The following is a 16,744-nucleotide window of genomic DNA, read 5'->3' as shown; positions in this document are numbered from 1 at the left end:
GATTTTAACAAGGAGCCAAAATTTGGACATGAAAGAATAGACTGGGTAATGTCCATACCTATATCTGACCAATATGTGTGATAGAAAAAAGGAGGCATCCCATCTAGACTCGAAACTTTCAAAAGAGCCATATCTTTGATTGCCTTCTCTACCTCACCCACTGTGTATGCTTGTGCCAATTTAGTCCTCATACTATCAGTCACCACCTCTTGTACTCAATTGAAAATCCAATCCATACTCTGAGGATTAGAGGAGGCAAACAACTTCTTATAAAAGCCAACCAGCAAACCCGAAAAAATATGCTCATCATTCTGCCAAACTTCCTCCTCATCCCGCAACCCTTTAATGAAGTTTTGCCTCTTCCTTAGGGTGGCTCACATCAAAAAACTTCATGTTCTTATCCCCACTCTCAAGCTATTGCACTCGTGATCTCTGCTGCCACATCTTCTCTTCCTTTTCTAATAGTTTATTCAGCTCTTTTTTGATGTTGTTAACATCCTGATGAACCCCACTTCTCACTAATGTCTTTTCGGCCACCCACAGTCTCTCCCTTGTCTCCTTTATCCGTTTCTTAATGCTTCCAAAAGTCTCTTTGCTCCACTTCTTCAGTCTCTTCTAACACTTCTTCAATTTTGTTGTGGCAACAAACATGGGATTTCCCACCACCAAATCAGCCCAAGCATTATTAATCACGGCTTTACAACCTGGATTAGCCACCCACATAGATTCAAACCTGAAAGGTTTTCTTCTCCACTTTTGTTTCTCACCATTCGAGTTCAAAGATAGCACAATCGGTCTATGGTCTGATGTATAACAGTGCAAATGTTGTACCCTAGCCGTAGGAAAACATGCTATCCATTCATAGTTTGCCACTCCATGGTCTAACCTCTCCCAAATCAGTTCCCCTCTCCTCCAGCCATGCCAAGTGAAATCCAACCCCGAATAACCATGGTCCACAAAGCCGCAATGATCCAACACTTCCCTAAACATCTGCATTTGTGAATGAGGGCGTGGTGCACCACCTCTTTTATCACTTACCTCCAAAAGCTCATTAAAATCACCAACACAACAGCATGGAAGCTTTGGTTTTGAACTCAGCATCCTCAGCATGTCCCACCCCTCACTCCGATAATAGTAACAAGTTCTCCAAAAAATCCTGTCATTCTCCACGCACTATCCAAACTACCATTCACTATAACATCAATATAATACTTTAAGAAGCTATCCACCCACACCGTATCCCTACCTTTCCGCATAAGAGCCAGTCCACCACCCCACCAATCACTATGGACAATGAACAAACCATCAAATTCTAACTTATTTTAATTCTATTCCATTTGTGACTTACTTGACCATGTTTCCGAGGGATACACAATCGTGGGATCTTGAGCTTGTATAATGTCACCAAGCTCTCGTTATACATAGCAGTTCCCAAGCCCCTGGCAACTCCATGCTAAAAGATTCGTTGTGTCCGACGGGGCTGGGAACCAACCTCCACCGATATCTCACTATCTGTCATAGTCCTCTTCTTTTGTTAGCATTCTACCTGATCCTCTCTTTCTAAAAATTCATGTAAGTTTCTTTTCAGCAACATGGGCTATCTTTTAACCTCACTCTTCCCTTTATTGATTGGCCCTTAGACCCTTCCTCTGCCTTTTACAGCCCCAAATCAGACCTAGTCCTTATTGAAGTCAATAGGCCTAGCATTAATACCTTGTTAGCCCATTTGACCAAGCCCATTTAGCCCCAAAGGATGCATGCTGGCCAGTCCCTCCTCTGCACTTCCCCCCAGGGTTTCAAACTTAGCCAGATCATTATCTATCTCCTCTAATTGCGCTTGAAAAGATACCTCTGAATCAATGCTAACAGTCACCCGATTTGCTTCCCTAGGACCATTGACCCCCGTAATTTCTGTACCTTCCATAATCATTTCCTCAAAACTCGGTCTTTCTTGGAAAGGAGCTTCTTGGTCAACTCTCCTCCGTGGCAGGTATGCTCTGCCGCCCCTCCTCACTTCCTGCACTGCCCGTCTTCGTGACACCAGCATTCAGGTCTCCCCTCTGATCATTCGCGTTAATTCCTATGTCAACGACACCTTCATCACCACTATCTTCGTCGTACCCCTCGACTTGGATCACACTCTTCCTTGATGGATGTGGGGTTGTTGCATGAAGCCATGACCCGAACTGCTTATCCCTTACATTCTGTGGACCTTTTATCTTCACCCCTGAATTGCAGTCCCTATCAATATGAGTAAGCCTAACACACCCATAGCAAATGATAGGAGGCTACTCATATTTGAAACTACCCCACCCATCCATACCTCTTGCCATAGTGATTCTCTGCCCTCGACATAAAGGTTTTGTGATATCTATGGTGACCCGAAGTCTCATGAAATTGTACTTGTCTTGCTGCCCCTCATCAAAAACATCTTCCACCACCTCACCAGCTAGGGAGACAATTTCCTTCGCCATATCCATCGAGGCGCTGCGGATCGGAATGTCGTGAACCTGAATCCAAAAGCTTGTTTTATCAAAGACCACATTCTAGATGGGAGTATTCTTCTCTACCCATTTCAAGGCCACAAGGTGTTTATCAAACGACCATGGTTCAGCCTGCATAACCTGATCTACATCTTCTTCACTGGTAAAAACAAACAACACCCTATGATTTCCCATGTCCTGGACTTCAAAACCCATTTTCCTTCACCCCACCAATCTAAAAGTTCAAGCGACAGCCTCAATACTAATAGCCCTCCCTATGAAAAACCTTGCTGCAATTAAATATTCCTCCCCCAAGAGTTCGTCTCAGACCTGATACTTGCTTCCTTCACTTTCTGACAAAGAGAACTTCACCCACATATCAAAAAGCTTCTCCATTGCACTTGATACTATAAAGTTGGTTTTTCAGATGTTAAATGCTAACATTTCTAAAACCCTTAATGCGAATACTATTAAGATTTGCATGTTAACTGTGTGAGCTAAGCCCTTATATACTGCTAACTTGACAAGAATATATTTGTTTAATCCTTAACAACAACTACATTTTATACTAGTTTTTTTCTTTTCTCTATGGGTGAAAGTAGGTTTACTTCGATACAGTTTTCCTTCTTTTTACTTTCCTGTTTCATGTATTTCAGTTGCTTGTCTTTATACTTTTTCTTTTCTTTTCTTTTTTTATAGAATCGGCGACCTGCCATTATTTGTTGCAATGATTGTGACTGAGATCACGAAATGAGAGTGTGCCTATGTGAGAACTAAGAAGTCACTCATTAGGTAGAGTTATATTTGTTTTTACTATAAAATGTTTTTATTATATTTTCGATTAAAGCATTTTAATCAAAATATTTCTAGGTGTTTGGAGTGGAATACAATTTTCGAAATACTAACCACTAAAACGGGTGCCTCCTACCCACCATCTACGTTTTCTACCACCAAATTGATAGTCCCAGCCACTAAATGAGAGGATGTTTGTTACATTGTACATATTTTTGTAAAATGATTTACCAAGTAAAGTATTTTACAATCAATTGAAAATTTTCTCAGTTTGATCAACATTTTACAATAAAACAAACACAATAAAATGCTAAAAATATTTTCTGTACAGCAAAACAAACCTAAGAGTTTCTCCAGTTTTTTCTAAAGTTGTCTTGACTGACTATCAGAGTCAATGATCGTGACTTAGTATTTAGCTACCATATATTTTATGTAACTTGCGGTCTAGATGAGCACGAAAAGTTACCAATTTTCTAATATACTTTTATGTGGCTCCCGGTGTATGCAATGGTTGTGATAAGCAAAAACTTGGTCATAGTTGCTTTTAAAGCCAGAATCAAATTGCTTATCAAATGATTTTGCTCTAACATACTTTTATGTGACTCCCGGTGTATGCAATGGTTGTGATAAGCAAAAACTTGGTCATAGTTGCCTTTAAAGCCAGAACTAAATTGCTTATCAAATGATTTTGCTTTAAAAACTTGTATTAACTTTTAAATACGGAATCATTATCTTTTATTCATCCCCAAAAGAAACAAATGATAATACAAGAGGTGGATTCCTAATAAAAGACACGGTATTGTCTTTAAGATTCGAATTGTAATGTTTCGTGCCATTTGAATATTGAATCACTCAAAACTAAGTTAATTACATTGCACTTCTTTTTCAATCCAAATCTGTTTTAGTTGCGACCAAAGAATTCGCAATTGGAAAGACTTTGCATTCAACCCAGGTTACCCAACTTGGAGGAATTCCTCCAATTGGGTTATGTGGCATCTTATAAAATTGACATCTGTCCTACTCCAAAATCATCAAACACACTAAACCATAAATAGTACATAAAATATGTTAGGTGATGTTGAGTCAGGACACATGTCAATTTTTTAGACTTGATAAATCACTGTTGTCAATCGATTATGCAATCCCTAGGAATTATAAATGTTAACATCCCACATCATGCACTGAGCCAATTTTCTTTGAATCAATTTAGCATCAAAGTAACATTTGGTTAGAACAATCACAATCCAACTAGAGCCAGTTTAAGATAAGGTGTTAGCATTTTGCAATGAAAAAAAAAAATAGAGAGACAGAGAGAGAAATTCAACAGTTAATTTAGGTTCACAAAGACAAAGTAAACCAGTTTGCCAGAACCTTGTGATTCCCATGTGTCAAAAGATTGTGTAGGGTTTTGACACAGATCTTGGCAAATTTTTATATATTTTTAAATTTCCTTCTATTTTTTCTCTATGCAACAAATATTCGATGGAGCATTGTATCAAAGACATGTCCAATTTTAGTCTCTAAATATAAGGCCATTCGCTCTCTAGTATAACATCCTAAATCTAATCAAAAACCCTATATTTAACTTAAAAAACCTCACATCAACCCAACATAAATGACCTCTAAACATTCACGTTAAAAACAATCTTTTAAACATTTCGTCAAACACACAAAACACAATATGAAACACGAAACTTCAATCTTTTTCTTCTAACACTAAATTCAAACATTAAAAACCATTACATTGTTTTTCCCAAAACAGATTCACATCATCACAAACTACACAAACGCCTGATCAAAAAAAACGACAAGTAGTAGTTTTTTCTTTTCAAGATCTAACTCGTCTATCTAATCTTAAGCTCTCTCGCCTCTGATCCTCCGAGCGAGCTGGATATCCTTGGGCATGATGGTGACTCTCTTGGCGTGAATGGCGCACAGATTGGTGTCCTCGAAGAGCCCGACCAAGTAAGCCTCGGCGGCTTCTTGTAGAGCCGAGACGGCGCTGCTCTGGAATCGGAGGTCGGTCTTGAAGTCCTGAGCGATCTCTCTCACCAGCCTCTGGAATGGGAGCTTTCGGATCAGAAGCTCCGTGCTCTTCTGGTACTTCCTGATCTCTCTCAGAGCCACCGTTCCTGGCCTGAACCTATGTGGCTTTTTCACTCCTCCGGTCGCCGGAGCTGACTTACGAGCGGCCTTTGTTGCGAGTTGCTTCCTTGGCGCCTTGCCTCCGGTGGACTTACGAGCTGTCTGCTTGGTACGGGCCATTTGGAGAAGGGTAAGATCTGTTTGGTTTGTGGGAAAATGAAGGAAAAGTGAAGGGAAAGTGAGTTTGTTTGTTGTGATGTGAAGAGAAAGGGTTTGGAGTATTTGTAGTGTGGTTTTTGGGAAAATGGAGAAGCGGGAGATTGTGAAATTTTTGGGGAGTTTTGAAAGTTTGAGAGAGAGTGAATTTGGAGCGTTGATTTGGTGGAGTAATGTACGCTGAAGATTGGTTGGGTGGAGAGTGACGCGGATTATAATCTGTGGCACTATGGTTTGGCCAATAGGATTTGTTTGTGAAATCTATTCGCGGGATTTATTATTAACCTTTTAGACTGGCGGTGAAATTGTATAAATCTTTTGGATTTGTTTTTTTCTTTTTTTCTTTTTTTTTTTTTTGGGTTAAGGGGAAAACCAAACAGAAGTACCTCACCCAGCCAGTGAGCACAGAGTTAGAAGTCCTATTATACAATATACCAGCGGCATCCATATTTACAAAATACAAAATATCAGGACTAGGAAGATTATCAAACACAACAAATTCCTCAGCCATGTTGCTGCCCCTTCTTGCAAGCGCATCTATTCCCTTGGATTTTCATTTTATTTTGGGAACACATTGGCGGTCACAGTTTCTATTTCAATTTTCAATTCGGGTTTTGGGCATATGACGAATTCACAATTTGTTGGCCCAATTAGTTTGGACCCTTCAAGATATCCCCAAAATAGTCAGAGCCTCAAGCCCAATTTCTTTCTTCCTTTCTTTCTTTTTCTTTTTTCTTTCAATCGATAGTGATGAAAATGGCGATTGGAAATTTCGAATTCTAGTTCTCTTATTTTAGAGCATTCATCATAATAATTTGTATATAATAAAAAAAAATGTATAGAATTTACACAATTTTACCAAAAAATGACTCACATCAATCCATGTATAATTGTATAAATTTACAAATTTTCTACAGTAACCATGTAAATTTAGAATAGCACTACTCATTTTGCATTTAATTGTTTATTCTTTGTTTACGTATCTTGAATTTAAAAAAAAAAAAAGAGTTGATGATAATTGTTGTGTAAAAATAGGTAAACAGTAACCATGTAAATTTAGAATAGCACTACTCATTTTGCATTTAATTGCTTATTCTTTGTTTATGTATCTCAAGTATAAAAAAAAGAATTTGATTTAAGGTGTTTTGAAAATTGAGCATTTAAAATAAAGTAAATTCTTATACAAAAATAGACAAGAATTTTTACACTAACTTATGCGAATGCTTTTAGGAAATCAACTTGTCATTAAACTACAACAATACCATTTAGAGCACCCATGCTAGACTTGCAAAATTGCAACTAATTTTTTTGAAAAATTATACCATCCTCCATTAAAGTTTTGCCAAATTAGACTACTTTAAACGTTCCTAGAAATAACACTTCCACCTTTCAAATTTATATATAAATGCAATAGATAAGTCAATGCATTTTTACACTGTAACTTCTCTAACAAAATATTTCATTTTTTAAAAATATTTTTACCCAAACTATGAAACTATGAAAGAAAGGAAACGATACTCTTCTTTAGGATTGTGAACATATGACACTCTCCCTTGAAAACTTATAAATCATTTCTAGATATGAAATTTTGTGTTGGGGAAGTAATAATGTGGGAGGGCATGCACTTATATGTTTCATTTATACAAATCTCAACTAGAAGCGTCATTCCTTGAAATGTTTGGGAGTATTGTGTGATTTCATAAAACATTTTGGTAAAGTATGCATCAATTATATATATGAAAAAAAAAAAAAAAAAAAAGAGGTTAGTGCAAATTACTCCTCTTTATTCTTTTCTCTTTAACAATTTCACCCTTTAGTTTCTTATTTTCTTACACCTATCTCACTTATTGGTACTGGATGCAAGCCATTAACACCGATCACCTGCAAGCAAAAGAGAAAAGTCATGCTACTTAGTACCTACACATTCAAGCCAAGATACATGATAGTCAAAATTGCAACTAAAGAAAGAAGTGTTTCATTCTCACTGTCCTATTGAAGAAAGGAGTGTTTCATTCCTACTGTCCTATTTGAACAATATGTAGTACGCATGAAACCAAAACACTGTCCAATCAAGTCGGTGATGAATCTTATGATTGCCACTACGATTGTGGCCGAGTCTTGAAACCAAATCCCCCTTTGACTGTGATATCCAAACATCAGTAATTGCCAAAACAGGGTATCTCTTCTCACCTCCTTTTCAAAAACAGGCATGAGAGTTGAGACCCAATTCAAGACCATTAGTTTAAAACACTTACAATCGCTTTTTGGGGGATACATTACATTCAAACCAATGCCATTAGAAACCAACACAATGAAACACAAGCATCAGCAACAACACAGTTTTAAAGGTCTCTATGTAAACTCCAATTGTTTTACAGTACCACATAAATTCAAAATTAACTTCCAACATGTTCCATTCAACCAACTTTACCCAAATTCCAAATCCCTTTATCATTAAATAACTACACTCGCTGTTCACAAATTCATTTGAAAATAACCATTCCTTAATGATAATAAAAACCGCAATTAACTAAAGCACAATAATAAACCATATAAAACGAGAAATCAATATTGATATTGAACACAGCTAAAGCAATCTAATTAGATATTAGATTTCCACAATTCTACACAAACATAACAAAGATATAAAAACAGAGATTCCAGATCTAAACAACGAAAACCTAAACACAGATCTAAATCAACTACAACAACTTTCTCTCTCTCTCACTCTCTAAGCTCTCTCGCCTCTGATCCTCCTAGCGAGCTGGATATCCTTAGGCATGATGGTCACTCTCTTGGCATGAATGGCGCACAGGTTCGTGTCCTCGAAGAGTCCGACCAAGTAAGCCTCGGCTGCTTCTTGTAGAGCCGCGACGGCGCTGCTCTGGAATCGGAGGTCGGTCTTGAAGTCCTGAGCGATCTCTCTCACCAGCCTCTGGAACGGGAGCTTTCGGATCAGAAGCTCCGTGCTCTTCTGGTACTTCCTGATCTCCCTCAGAGCCACGGTTCCGGGCCTGAACCTGTGTGGCTTTTTCACTCCTCCGGTCGCCGGAGCTGACTTCCTGGCAGCCTTTGTTGCCAGCTGCTTCCTTGGCGCCTTGCCTCCGGTGGACTTACGAGCGGTTTGCTTGGTACGAGCCATTTGGAGAAGAGAAAGATCGGTTTGGTTGGTGGGAAAATGAGGGAAAAGTGAAGAGAAAGTGAGTTTGATTGTTGTGATGTGAAGACAAAGGGTTTCGGGGGTATTTGTAATGTGGTTTTGGAGAGGCGGGAGTTTTTGAAAGTTTGAGAGAGAGTGAATTTGGAACGTTGATTTGGTCGAGTAATCTACGGTGTAGATTTGTTTGGAGGACAGTGACACGGATCGTAATCCGTGGCACTATGAATTGACCAATAGGATTTGTTTGTGAAATCTATTCGCCGAAATTTTTAACCTTTTGGACTGGCGGTAAAATTCTATAAATCTTTTGTTGGGCCTTCACCCTTCAAGACGTCCACAAAATAGTTAGAGCATCAAGCCCAATTTCATTCTTTTTCCTTCTTTTAATTCGAGAGTGATTAGAAAATGGAGGATTTAAATTATGGTTCTCTTAATTTAGGAAAGCAGCTTAGGTCATTAAAAAAAGATCAGACCAAGGCCTCAAAGATTTTAACACAGATAAATAATAAATTAGTTAAAGAGTAAATTATAGTAAAAATAAAAATAACATTTAGACTTTAGAGCAACCATGTCAGACTTGCAAATTTGCAAATAATTTTTAGATTAAATGATACCATCATCCGTTAAGGTTTCACAAAATTAGACTTCATCAAACATTCCAAGAAATAACACTGCTTCCATTCAGATTTTTATATAAATGCAATAAATAATTCAATGCATTTTCACATTGTAACTTCTCTAACAAAATATTTCATTTTGGTTTTTCACCCCAAAAAAAAAAAAAAAAAGAAACCCTTTCATTTTAAAATATATTTTTACCCAAACTATAAAAGAAAGGAAACGATACAAATATATATGTGTGTGTGTGAAAAAAGAAAAGAGGTTAATGCAAATTACTTTTACTTATTTTTTTTCATTCAATTTAATAAACCCACTAAAATGGAAAAACTCTGTTCACCTCGAATTAGGATCGGGTTGGTATTGCACCCAATGCAATTATCCCCATTCCCATCAAAAAATAAAAAATTCAACTACTCTTACTTTTTAACTTTTCTTCTTCTTTTTTTAATTCAATGGTTTAGATTAAAGTTGTTTTTTTCAACATTAAATCTCAATTATTTAGAACTATTGTGTTGTGTGCAATACCTCAATCTGCTAGCCTCACCACATGCATGCTTTGGTTGCTAGCTGCTTCCTTGGGGCCTTGCCACCAGTTGATTTCCTAGTGATTTGCTTGGTACGAGCCATTTTGGGGAAATTAGTTTAGGGTTTGTGTTTGTTTCTTAGGAAAGTGTGGGAAATTGAAAGTGTATGTTAATGGATGACTTCCACTTTATATGAGCTTTGAATTATACAATAATTTTGTAAAGTGTCTCACCCAAACTCATCCAATGTGCCTAATACGCAATTCAACAAAATTGTTGATATGTCACCCTAAAATAAAGACAAAAAAAAAAAAAAAGAGTAAGGATTAAATATAACTACTTTAATCTATTAACATATTAATTATATTGCAATCTTATCCAAATTGCATAGTTTTTCAAGTTTAATGCACCTAAAAAATAATAATATTATCTTTTGAAATTTTGTGTTTCTTCAAAAATTTTTGAGGGAGGGAGTATGGACTAAGAACCGTTGATGAGTGGCAAAATCAATGGCTGATGGATGTGTCACGCGGATCACGATCCATGACATTAGTTGATATGTCACCCTAAAAAAAGACGAAAAAAAAAAAAAAAAAAAAAAAAAAGAGAGAGAGAGAGAGAGAAAAGATTAAATATAACTACGTCTAATCTATTAGCATAATAATTATATTGCAATCTTATCCAAATTGCATAGTTTGTCAAGTTAATGTGCCTAAAAAAATTGTTTAACGTATTAATTATATTGCAATCTTGTCCAAATTACATAGTTTGTCTAGTTTAATACTATTTTTTCATTGGTTAAGATTGCAATATAATTAATACGTTCATATTTTTTTTGTTAATAGTAGAGTAACCCAATTTGATACTTATCCAAATTGCAAAGTTTTTTTTTTTTTTTTTTTTAATTATATTGCAATCTTATCCAAATTGCATACAAACTTTGAAATTTGGATAAGTGTCAAATTGGGTTACTCTACTATTAACCAAAAAATATGAACGTATTGATTATATTGCAATCTTAACCAATAAAAAAAATAGTATTAAACTTAACAAACTGTGCAACTTGGATAAGATTGCAATATAATTACTATGTTAACGGATTAAAAGTAGTTATTTTGCATACAAAGTTTTTTAATTATTTTGCATACAAAGTTTTTTAATTATTTTGCATACAAAGATTTTATTTTTTCTATACAAAAAATTTTATAAAAAAATAAACTAAGACACACAGAGAGTATCCTCCAAAGTTCTGAGAAAACTTTGAGTGATTGTTTGGCGATTGGGGTTTGGGGTTATTTATAGTGGGGAGGAATAGGAAGTGGGAAGTTTTGAAATTTTGTGTTTCTTCGAAATTTTTTGAGGAAGTGGGTATGAACTGAGGACCATTGATGAGTGAGAAGATCAACAGTTGATGGACTCTGAAGTGGTGTCATGCAAATTGCGATCTGTGGCATTAGTTTTATATTTAGATATAAAGTGTTATTTTTCTTTCTCCTCTCTCATTCGATTCTCTCACTTCCTCTGCTTTCTTTCTCCTCTTTCTTCTCTTGAATCCAACAACAAATCTATACAAATCATCAAATTTATTATAAATCTAGTTCCCAAATTCATTAAACCCTCTCCTAAAAAATAAAAATAAATAATCAAACCCAAATTGCAAAAGAAGAAGAAGAAGATGCAAAAGATGGAGCAACATCGAATTTTCGCCCGAAATGACCACCCATAGTAGTGGAGAAATCCATCCAAAATCACTACTTTCTCCACCCAAAATCAAACCCAAATTGCAGAAGAAGAAGGGAAGAAGGATAAAAACTCAGAGAAATAAAGAGTTTAGAGTGTGTTAAGGTGGTTGGGGTCATGGGGTAGGTGTGAAATAATTAGAAAAAAAAAAGTGAAAAATATTATTTAAATAAAAGAGGGTGTATAATAAACAATCTGATGTAAGTGTTTTTGTAAAATGGTTTTGTTAAATAAAAAAAGTTAGTTATTACAGTAAAATAGAAGAAAAGTTTTAGACAGACTGATACGAATGTTTTAAGCTTTTGGACTTTGGCTAAAAAAGACAAGGTATAAAAATTTAGTTGACTTTTGGTCTGTTGGACTTCTCAAATAGTGCAAGGGTTGCAAACTATTGGAGCAAGTTTAGGAAGCAAGAAAAATACATTAAAATGTCAATTAAACTTACAAGAGGGAGGAAGGAGACCAATTTTCCTAAATAGCAGTTGGGTGATCAAGGACATTAACTAGTGAAGATTCTGTAATGAACTAGCCCATTTAGAAGCCCACACAACCATTGGTGACATGCCACGCTTCATGCACATGACATTCTATAATGCACTAGCCCCTTCAAAGCACAAGTCTCAGAGTTTTTGTAACGAGAGCTCATGGGCTTGACCACACGTCAGATTCCTAAAAGCATTTTCCCTCTTGACAGGCAATGGGTGGTGTAAATTCACGAGGGACCTTGAAAAGGCCTTTTCAAAGTTATTAAGGACCGCACAGTGTTTGGATGGAGAGAAAGGAAAAGGGAGTAGAGAGAAGAAGGAGGGAAAGAGTTGAATGAACCTTTTAGATTTTTTTTAAGGCCCAGGAAGAAGCATTTAAGGGGATTTTGAGAGTGATTTTACTCCTTCAAACCCCTCGTTTTTTATTCTCCCATATTGGGGGAATTTGGAGGGGATGAGAGGATAGAAATTCCACTTATATTTAAGATATTTAAATTGTCAATTTTGTGGCTTACAGTATCAGTTTTTATCTATTTCTCTAATATCAACAAAATACGATCATAATTGTTTCCTCTCCTCTCCTTCGTCTCTTTAACCTCAACACTCCTTTCCCTCCAAACTACCAAATACACTGTACAAGGGGGGAAAAAACTGAACACAAGTTTCTTTCTTTGTCACTTGAAGAGGTTTAGTATGTTTGAATTATGATCAACAAGGTCTTTTAAAGAGTCAGAATTCCTTTCGGATCCCCTAGGAGATTTGCCAGTTATGTACAACCAATTATTCAACTCATACGAAAAGGAGAACAAGCAAAAGAAAATAAAAATTTCCACTTACTATAAAAACATAGTTATTCTCACATACACGAACCCTCATAGGAAGGCCATGACTTACAATTACATATTCTGATTCTGTAGTTTTGTCGTGTTGTTTCTGGTTCTGTACTTGCTATTCTGGATTTTCTAAGTCAAGCAATTTCTACCACATTACATGCCTAATTTTGAAACTGCTCTATTTACAACCATTAACAGAAGAAAGCACCTTAATTGAAAAACCAGAATCATACCCAATTGCTTGCAAGTGCAAAATCATGGAATCTAAAGGAGGATTCCCCAGCCGTGTCTCGCTCAAGCCTTATTTCTGGTCCATGATCACCAACAACTCTACTACTACCACTAGGAACTTCAGGTGGCAGAAGCTGTATTTGATTCTCATCAGGAAGGCGTGACAATTGAACTTCAGGTGGTAATGGCATAACAGAAGGGGTAGCAGCTTTAGACCTGTTGGCACCACTTGGTACAGCCAATGCTCTATCCCACAACAACACATGAATGGTAATTGGAACCTTGGCATGCCGGTGCAATGAGAGCTTCTGGCTGAGTGAAACAGTGTCAAAGCATCGAATTGCTCCCGTTGATGAAACTATCCATGGTAGGACCTTCTGATTGGCAACTCTTGAGACCACCAGCAGCCTAGATGAGTTTGTAGCTTCTTTATACAAATTGCGTAGCCCTGACCGGGTCGAAGGTGCATTTTCATCATCATCAATAACTGATGAGATGAAAACAAATCCCTGTCAGATAACAAACAAAATATAAGCAAATTGCCTTGAGAAGTTATAAATTTAACTAACTATAGCATCAGCAAATCCTCAGGGCCTGGAGAGTAAGTTAGCAAACCTCTTCTGTACGGCTAATAGCAAATCCAAGCTTTGTGTCGTCTTCTCTTAGCTTGATTTCAATTGCAAACTCTCCTCCAGGAGAAGCATACCAGAGACGAACTGCTCTAACAACACCAATGTCTACCCCATGGTAATCCTCAAAACCATATAAGCTTGCATTTGCAAGATTAGACAAATCAGATAAGGACCCTGCATTCACTGTGGAAGAAGCTGTTTTTCCAGAGATCTGTGACATGAGAAATATAGTTATAACTGTCATATGATACTAGTGGATCAACAAGATTACATAGTCTGTCTAATAAGAATTAAAGATAATACTCTCCTATTGAAGAGATATCCTATTGTATGTATTATACCAAGAACTATTCCAAAATATCATAAGAAATTTGTAGCTTTAAAATGTTTTTGGACATGGCAGCATCAGAATCTATCAAGCTTATGCATGGATAAAGGATGGCAATTGGCAAGGAAGATGGAGGAGGAAGTTAGTGCTTAACCATGATGTGGCTACCTTTGGACCTCAAAAATGGTCATTGTCAGTTTCAATTGAGAAACAATGATATTTGTTCCCTCCTTTTTAGTAATCTATTTTAGAATTAGCCCTGACATCACCCTGGATTGCTGCTTAGAAACTTACTAGGAAATTTTCAAAAACATTCTGTGACTTATCCTTCACTATTTTTGTCAAAGTATAAACATGAAGCTGTAATACATTATATATCATACTTTCCACAATGCAAAGTATAAAGGCATGCCATTAATAATACCATCAAAGGTTAATTACTGCAGAATGCTTATATATCTCATTACAGGACCAAAACCAATCCAAAAGTTTCAGTCCTATTGCTTTGTTGAGATGAGAAGTTTACCTTTGTAAGCAGTGACTCAGTCTGCACGTTCATGAAGACTATTGGAACTCCAGAGGCCTGAGATGCATTGAGCCATGCATTTGCCCTAGCAAGCGTGTCTTCCAAGTCATTGTAGTGAGAAGCGCCTTGATCTGAAGCTTTAGGAAGGAGAAGTATGGAAAGAAAGCAGCTGGAAAAGGGAACTGATAGAAACTCCTGCATCCTCCTCTCCCACCGATATGAAACATATCCATCTTGAAGCCGAGTCCTGGATAGTTCATTTACCATCCTGGCACTCCTTGAAGCTGTATGGTGGAGCTTATTATTTCACGTTTCAAGTAGAATATTGAGATAGGTAATATATAAATAAATAAATAAAGGTAAAATTTGATTTCATGGACCTAATTAGTTCTCATGCAGATACCGTCATCAGCCTCTAGTTTGATGGTACAGCAGAAATAATAGTCCATAGCAAAGAAAGAATTAGAGGCAGTTCTATGGTTCAAGCACCAATTATTTCCACCTGGACAGCAATATGGAATAAACTGGCTCTTGTACTGCAGCACCAACTGCTAGTTGGATTCTGTCACATTTTTTATTATTTTAATTTTTATAAATCTGTCAAAGATTATTACCAATGCACATAGAGAGAGTGTGCCATTCTGAAACATATTATATGGATTTGGGTTGTAACACGCACACACGCACAAAGAGAGAGAGAGAGAGAGAACTGTATTAATTATATAAAAAGAAGAAATTATGTTCTAATAATACTTGATCACACTTCTAAAGACATTATTTTAACTTTTTTTTTTTTAAGTGTGAATAATAAGAAATTGGCTACATCAATGTTCAGATAACTGTAATACAGAAGAATCCTTGATAACAAATAAAATTGCACACAACTTGTTGCTACCTTTACCGTGTTGTGGCACTAGGCATGACTATTTAAGATGTTGACAAAAAGAGAGGATCCATCTATGTGCAATTTCAACACACACGCACGCAAAGAGAGAGAGAGAGAGAGAGAGAGAGAGAGAGAGAGAACTGTATTAATTATATAAAAAGAAGAAATTATGTTCTAATAATTCTTGATCACAACTCTAAAGACATTAGTTTAACTTTTTTTAAAATGTGAATAATAAGAAATTGGCAATGTCAAGGTTCATGCTAAGATAACTATAATACAGAAGAATCCCTGACGACAAATAAATAAATTTTGCACACGACTGGTTGCTACCTTTACCGCGTTGTGGCACAAGGCATGCCTATCTAAGATGTTGACACAATGTTTATTTAGAAAGAGAGGATCCATCTATGGTTGGAGTGTGGGGGAATTTATACGTGAGACAGTGAATTCATGATTAAGAGAGGCCTCAATATTCAATGGAAACAAATTCCATTATGTTTTGCATGCCACCCAAAGGGAACTCAAAAAAGCAAGTCAGCATAGAAAAGGAGCCAATACCACAGCTGAACTAGGATTGAAACAATATATTACAAAAACACAAAAATCGATCGCATACACTACCATAAGTGAGTAGCAGAAATGACTAGAAGTAAAAGATGGTGCACCCACAATTAGTTCATAAAGGGTTGGCTGACATCATAAGATAGGATAGGAAAAAATAAAGGTTGTGATCATTAATATAGTTCTACATATCAAAGTGAGAAGGAAAATATATTTCTATGAGTCTATGAGAGGTTAAAATGTCTTGAAACAAATTCCATCCCTATATGTATATTTTAGACCAAATATTTAGTTTATCATCTTCAATCTCCAATCAAATGTTGTGTCAAAGGATACAATCCTCAATATTTATAGTACACTAACCCTAAATTAATTCCAGATTTATAATACACTAACCCTAAATTTTTTATAGAAAATATTAGTATTCTACATTCGTTATTTTACACTTCGTACATATAACGTCTATTGTGCACATTTTTTAATTAATATCCATACTTATAAAAGGTAAAACGTGAAATAGCTGGTGTAAAAAAATAAATAAATAAAAAAACTGTGAGAGAATCAATGCACCTTTTTTAGGATAGTTTATATTTAAAGAGCTACACAAATAAACTATGAGAACTAAAAAAAAAAAAAAA

At 36.2% G+C, this 16,744-nt stretch overlaps 3 protein-coding genes across 3 annotated transcripts; all 3 read right to left on the bottom strand.

Moving 5' to 3' along the window:
* Positions 1-4,957: 4,957 nt before the first annotated feature.
* Positions 4,958-5,668, bottom strand: LOC136061432 (histone H3.2). Its single transcript, XM_065767788.1, has one exon. The coding sequence runs from the start codon at positions 5,538-5,540 to the stop codon at positions 5,130-5,132; it is 411 nt and encodes a 136-aa protein (XP_065623860.1). The 5' UTR covers positions 5,541-5,668; the 3' UTR covers positions 4,958-5,129.
* A 2,452-nt stretch (positions 5,669-8,120) lies between these two features.
* LOC136061433 (histone H3.2) lies at positions 8,121-8,820 on the bottom strand. Its single transcript, XM_065767789.1, has one exon. The coding sequence runs from the start codon at positions 8,716-8,718 to the stop codon at positions 8,308-8,310; it is 411 nt and encodes a 136-aa protein (XP_065623861.1). The 5' UTR covers positions 8,719-8,820; the 3' UTR covers positions 8,121-8,307.
* A 4,101-nt stretch (positions 8,821-12,921) lies between these two features.
* LOC136065104 (uncharacterized) lies at positions 12,922-14,964 on the bottom strand. Its single transcript, XM_065767796.1, has 3 exons — positions 14,657-14,964; positions 13,786-14,013; positions 12,922-13,679 (listed from the first exon to the last, which is right to left on the bottom strand). The coding sequence occupies exons 1-3, from the start codon at positions 14,921-14,923 to the stop codon at positions 13,167-13,169; spliced, it is 1,008 nt and encodes a 335-aa protein (XP_065623868.1). The 5' UTR covers positions 14,924-14,964; the 3' UTR covers positions 12,922-13,166.
* Positions 14,965-16,744: the final 1,780 nt, after the last annotated feature.

This window comes from Quercus suber, unplaced genomic scaffold, assembly GCF_002906115.3.
Source record: "Quercus suber isolate HL8 unplaced genomic scaffold, Cork oak 2.0 scaffold_848, whole genome shotgun sequence".
NCBI classification, from domain to species: Eukaryota; Viridiplantae; Streptophyta; class Magnoliopsida; order Fagales; family Fagaceae; genus Quercus; species Quercus suber.
The sequence above is the reverse complement of the archived record's forward strand: the minus strand, read 5'-3'. Positions and strand labels throughout refer to the sequence as shown.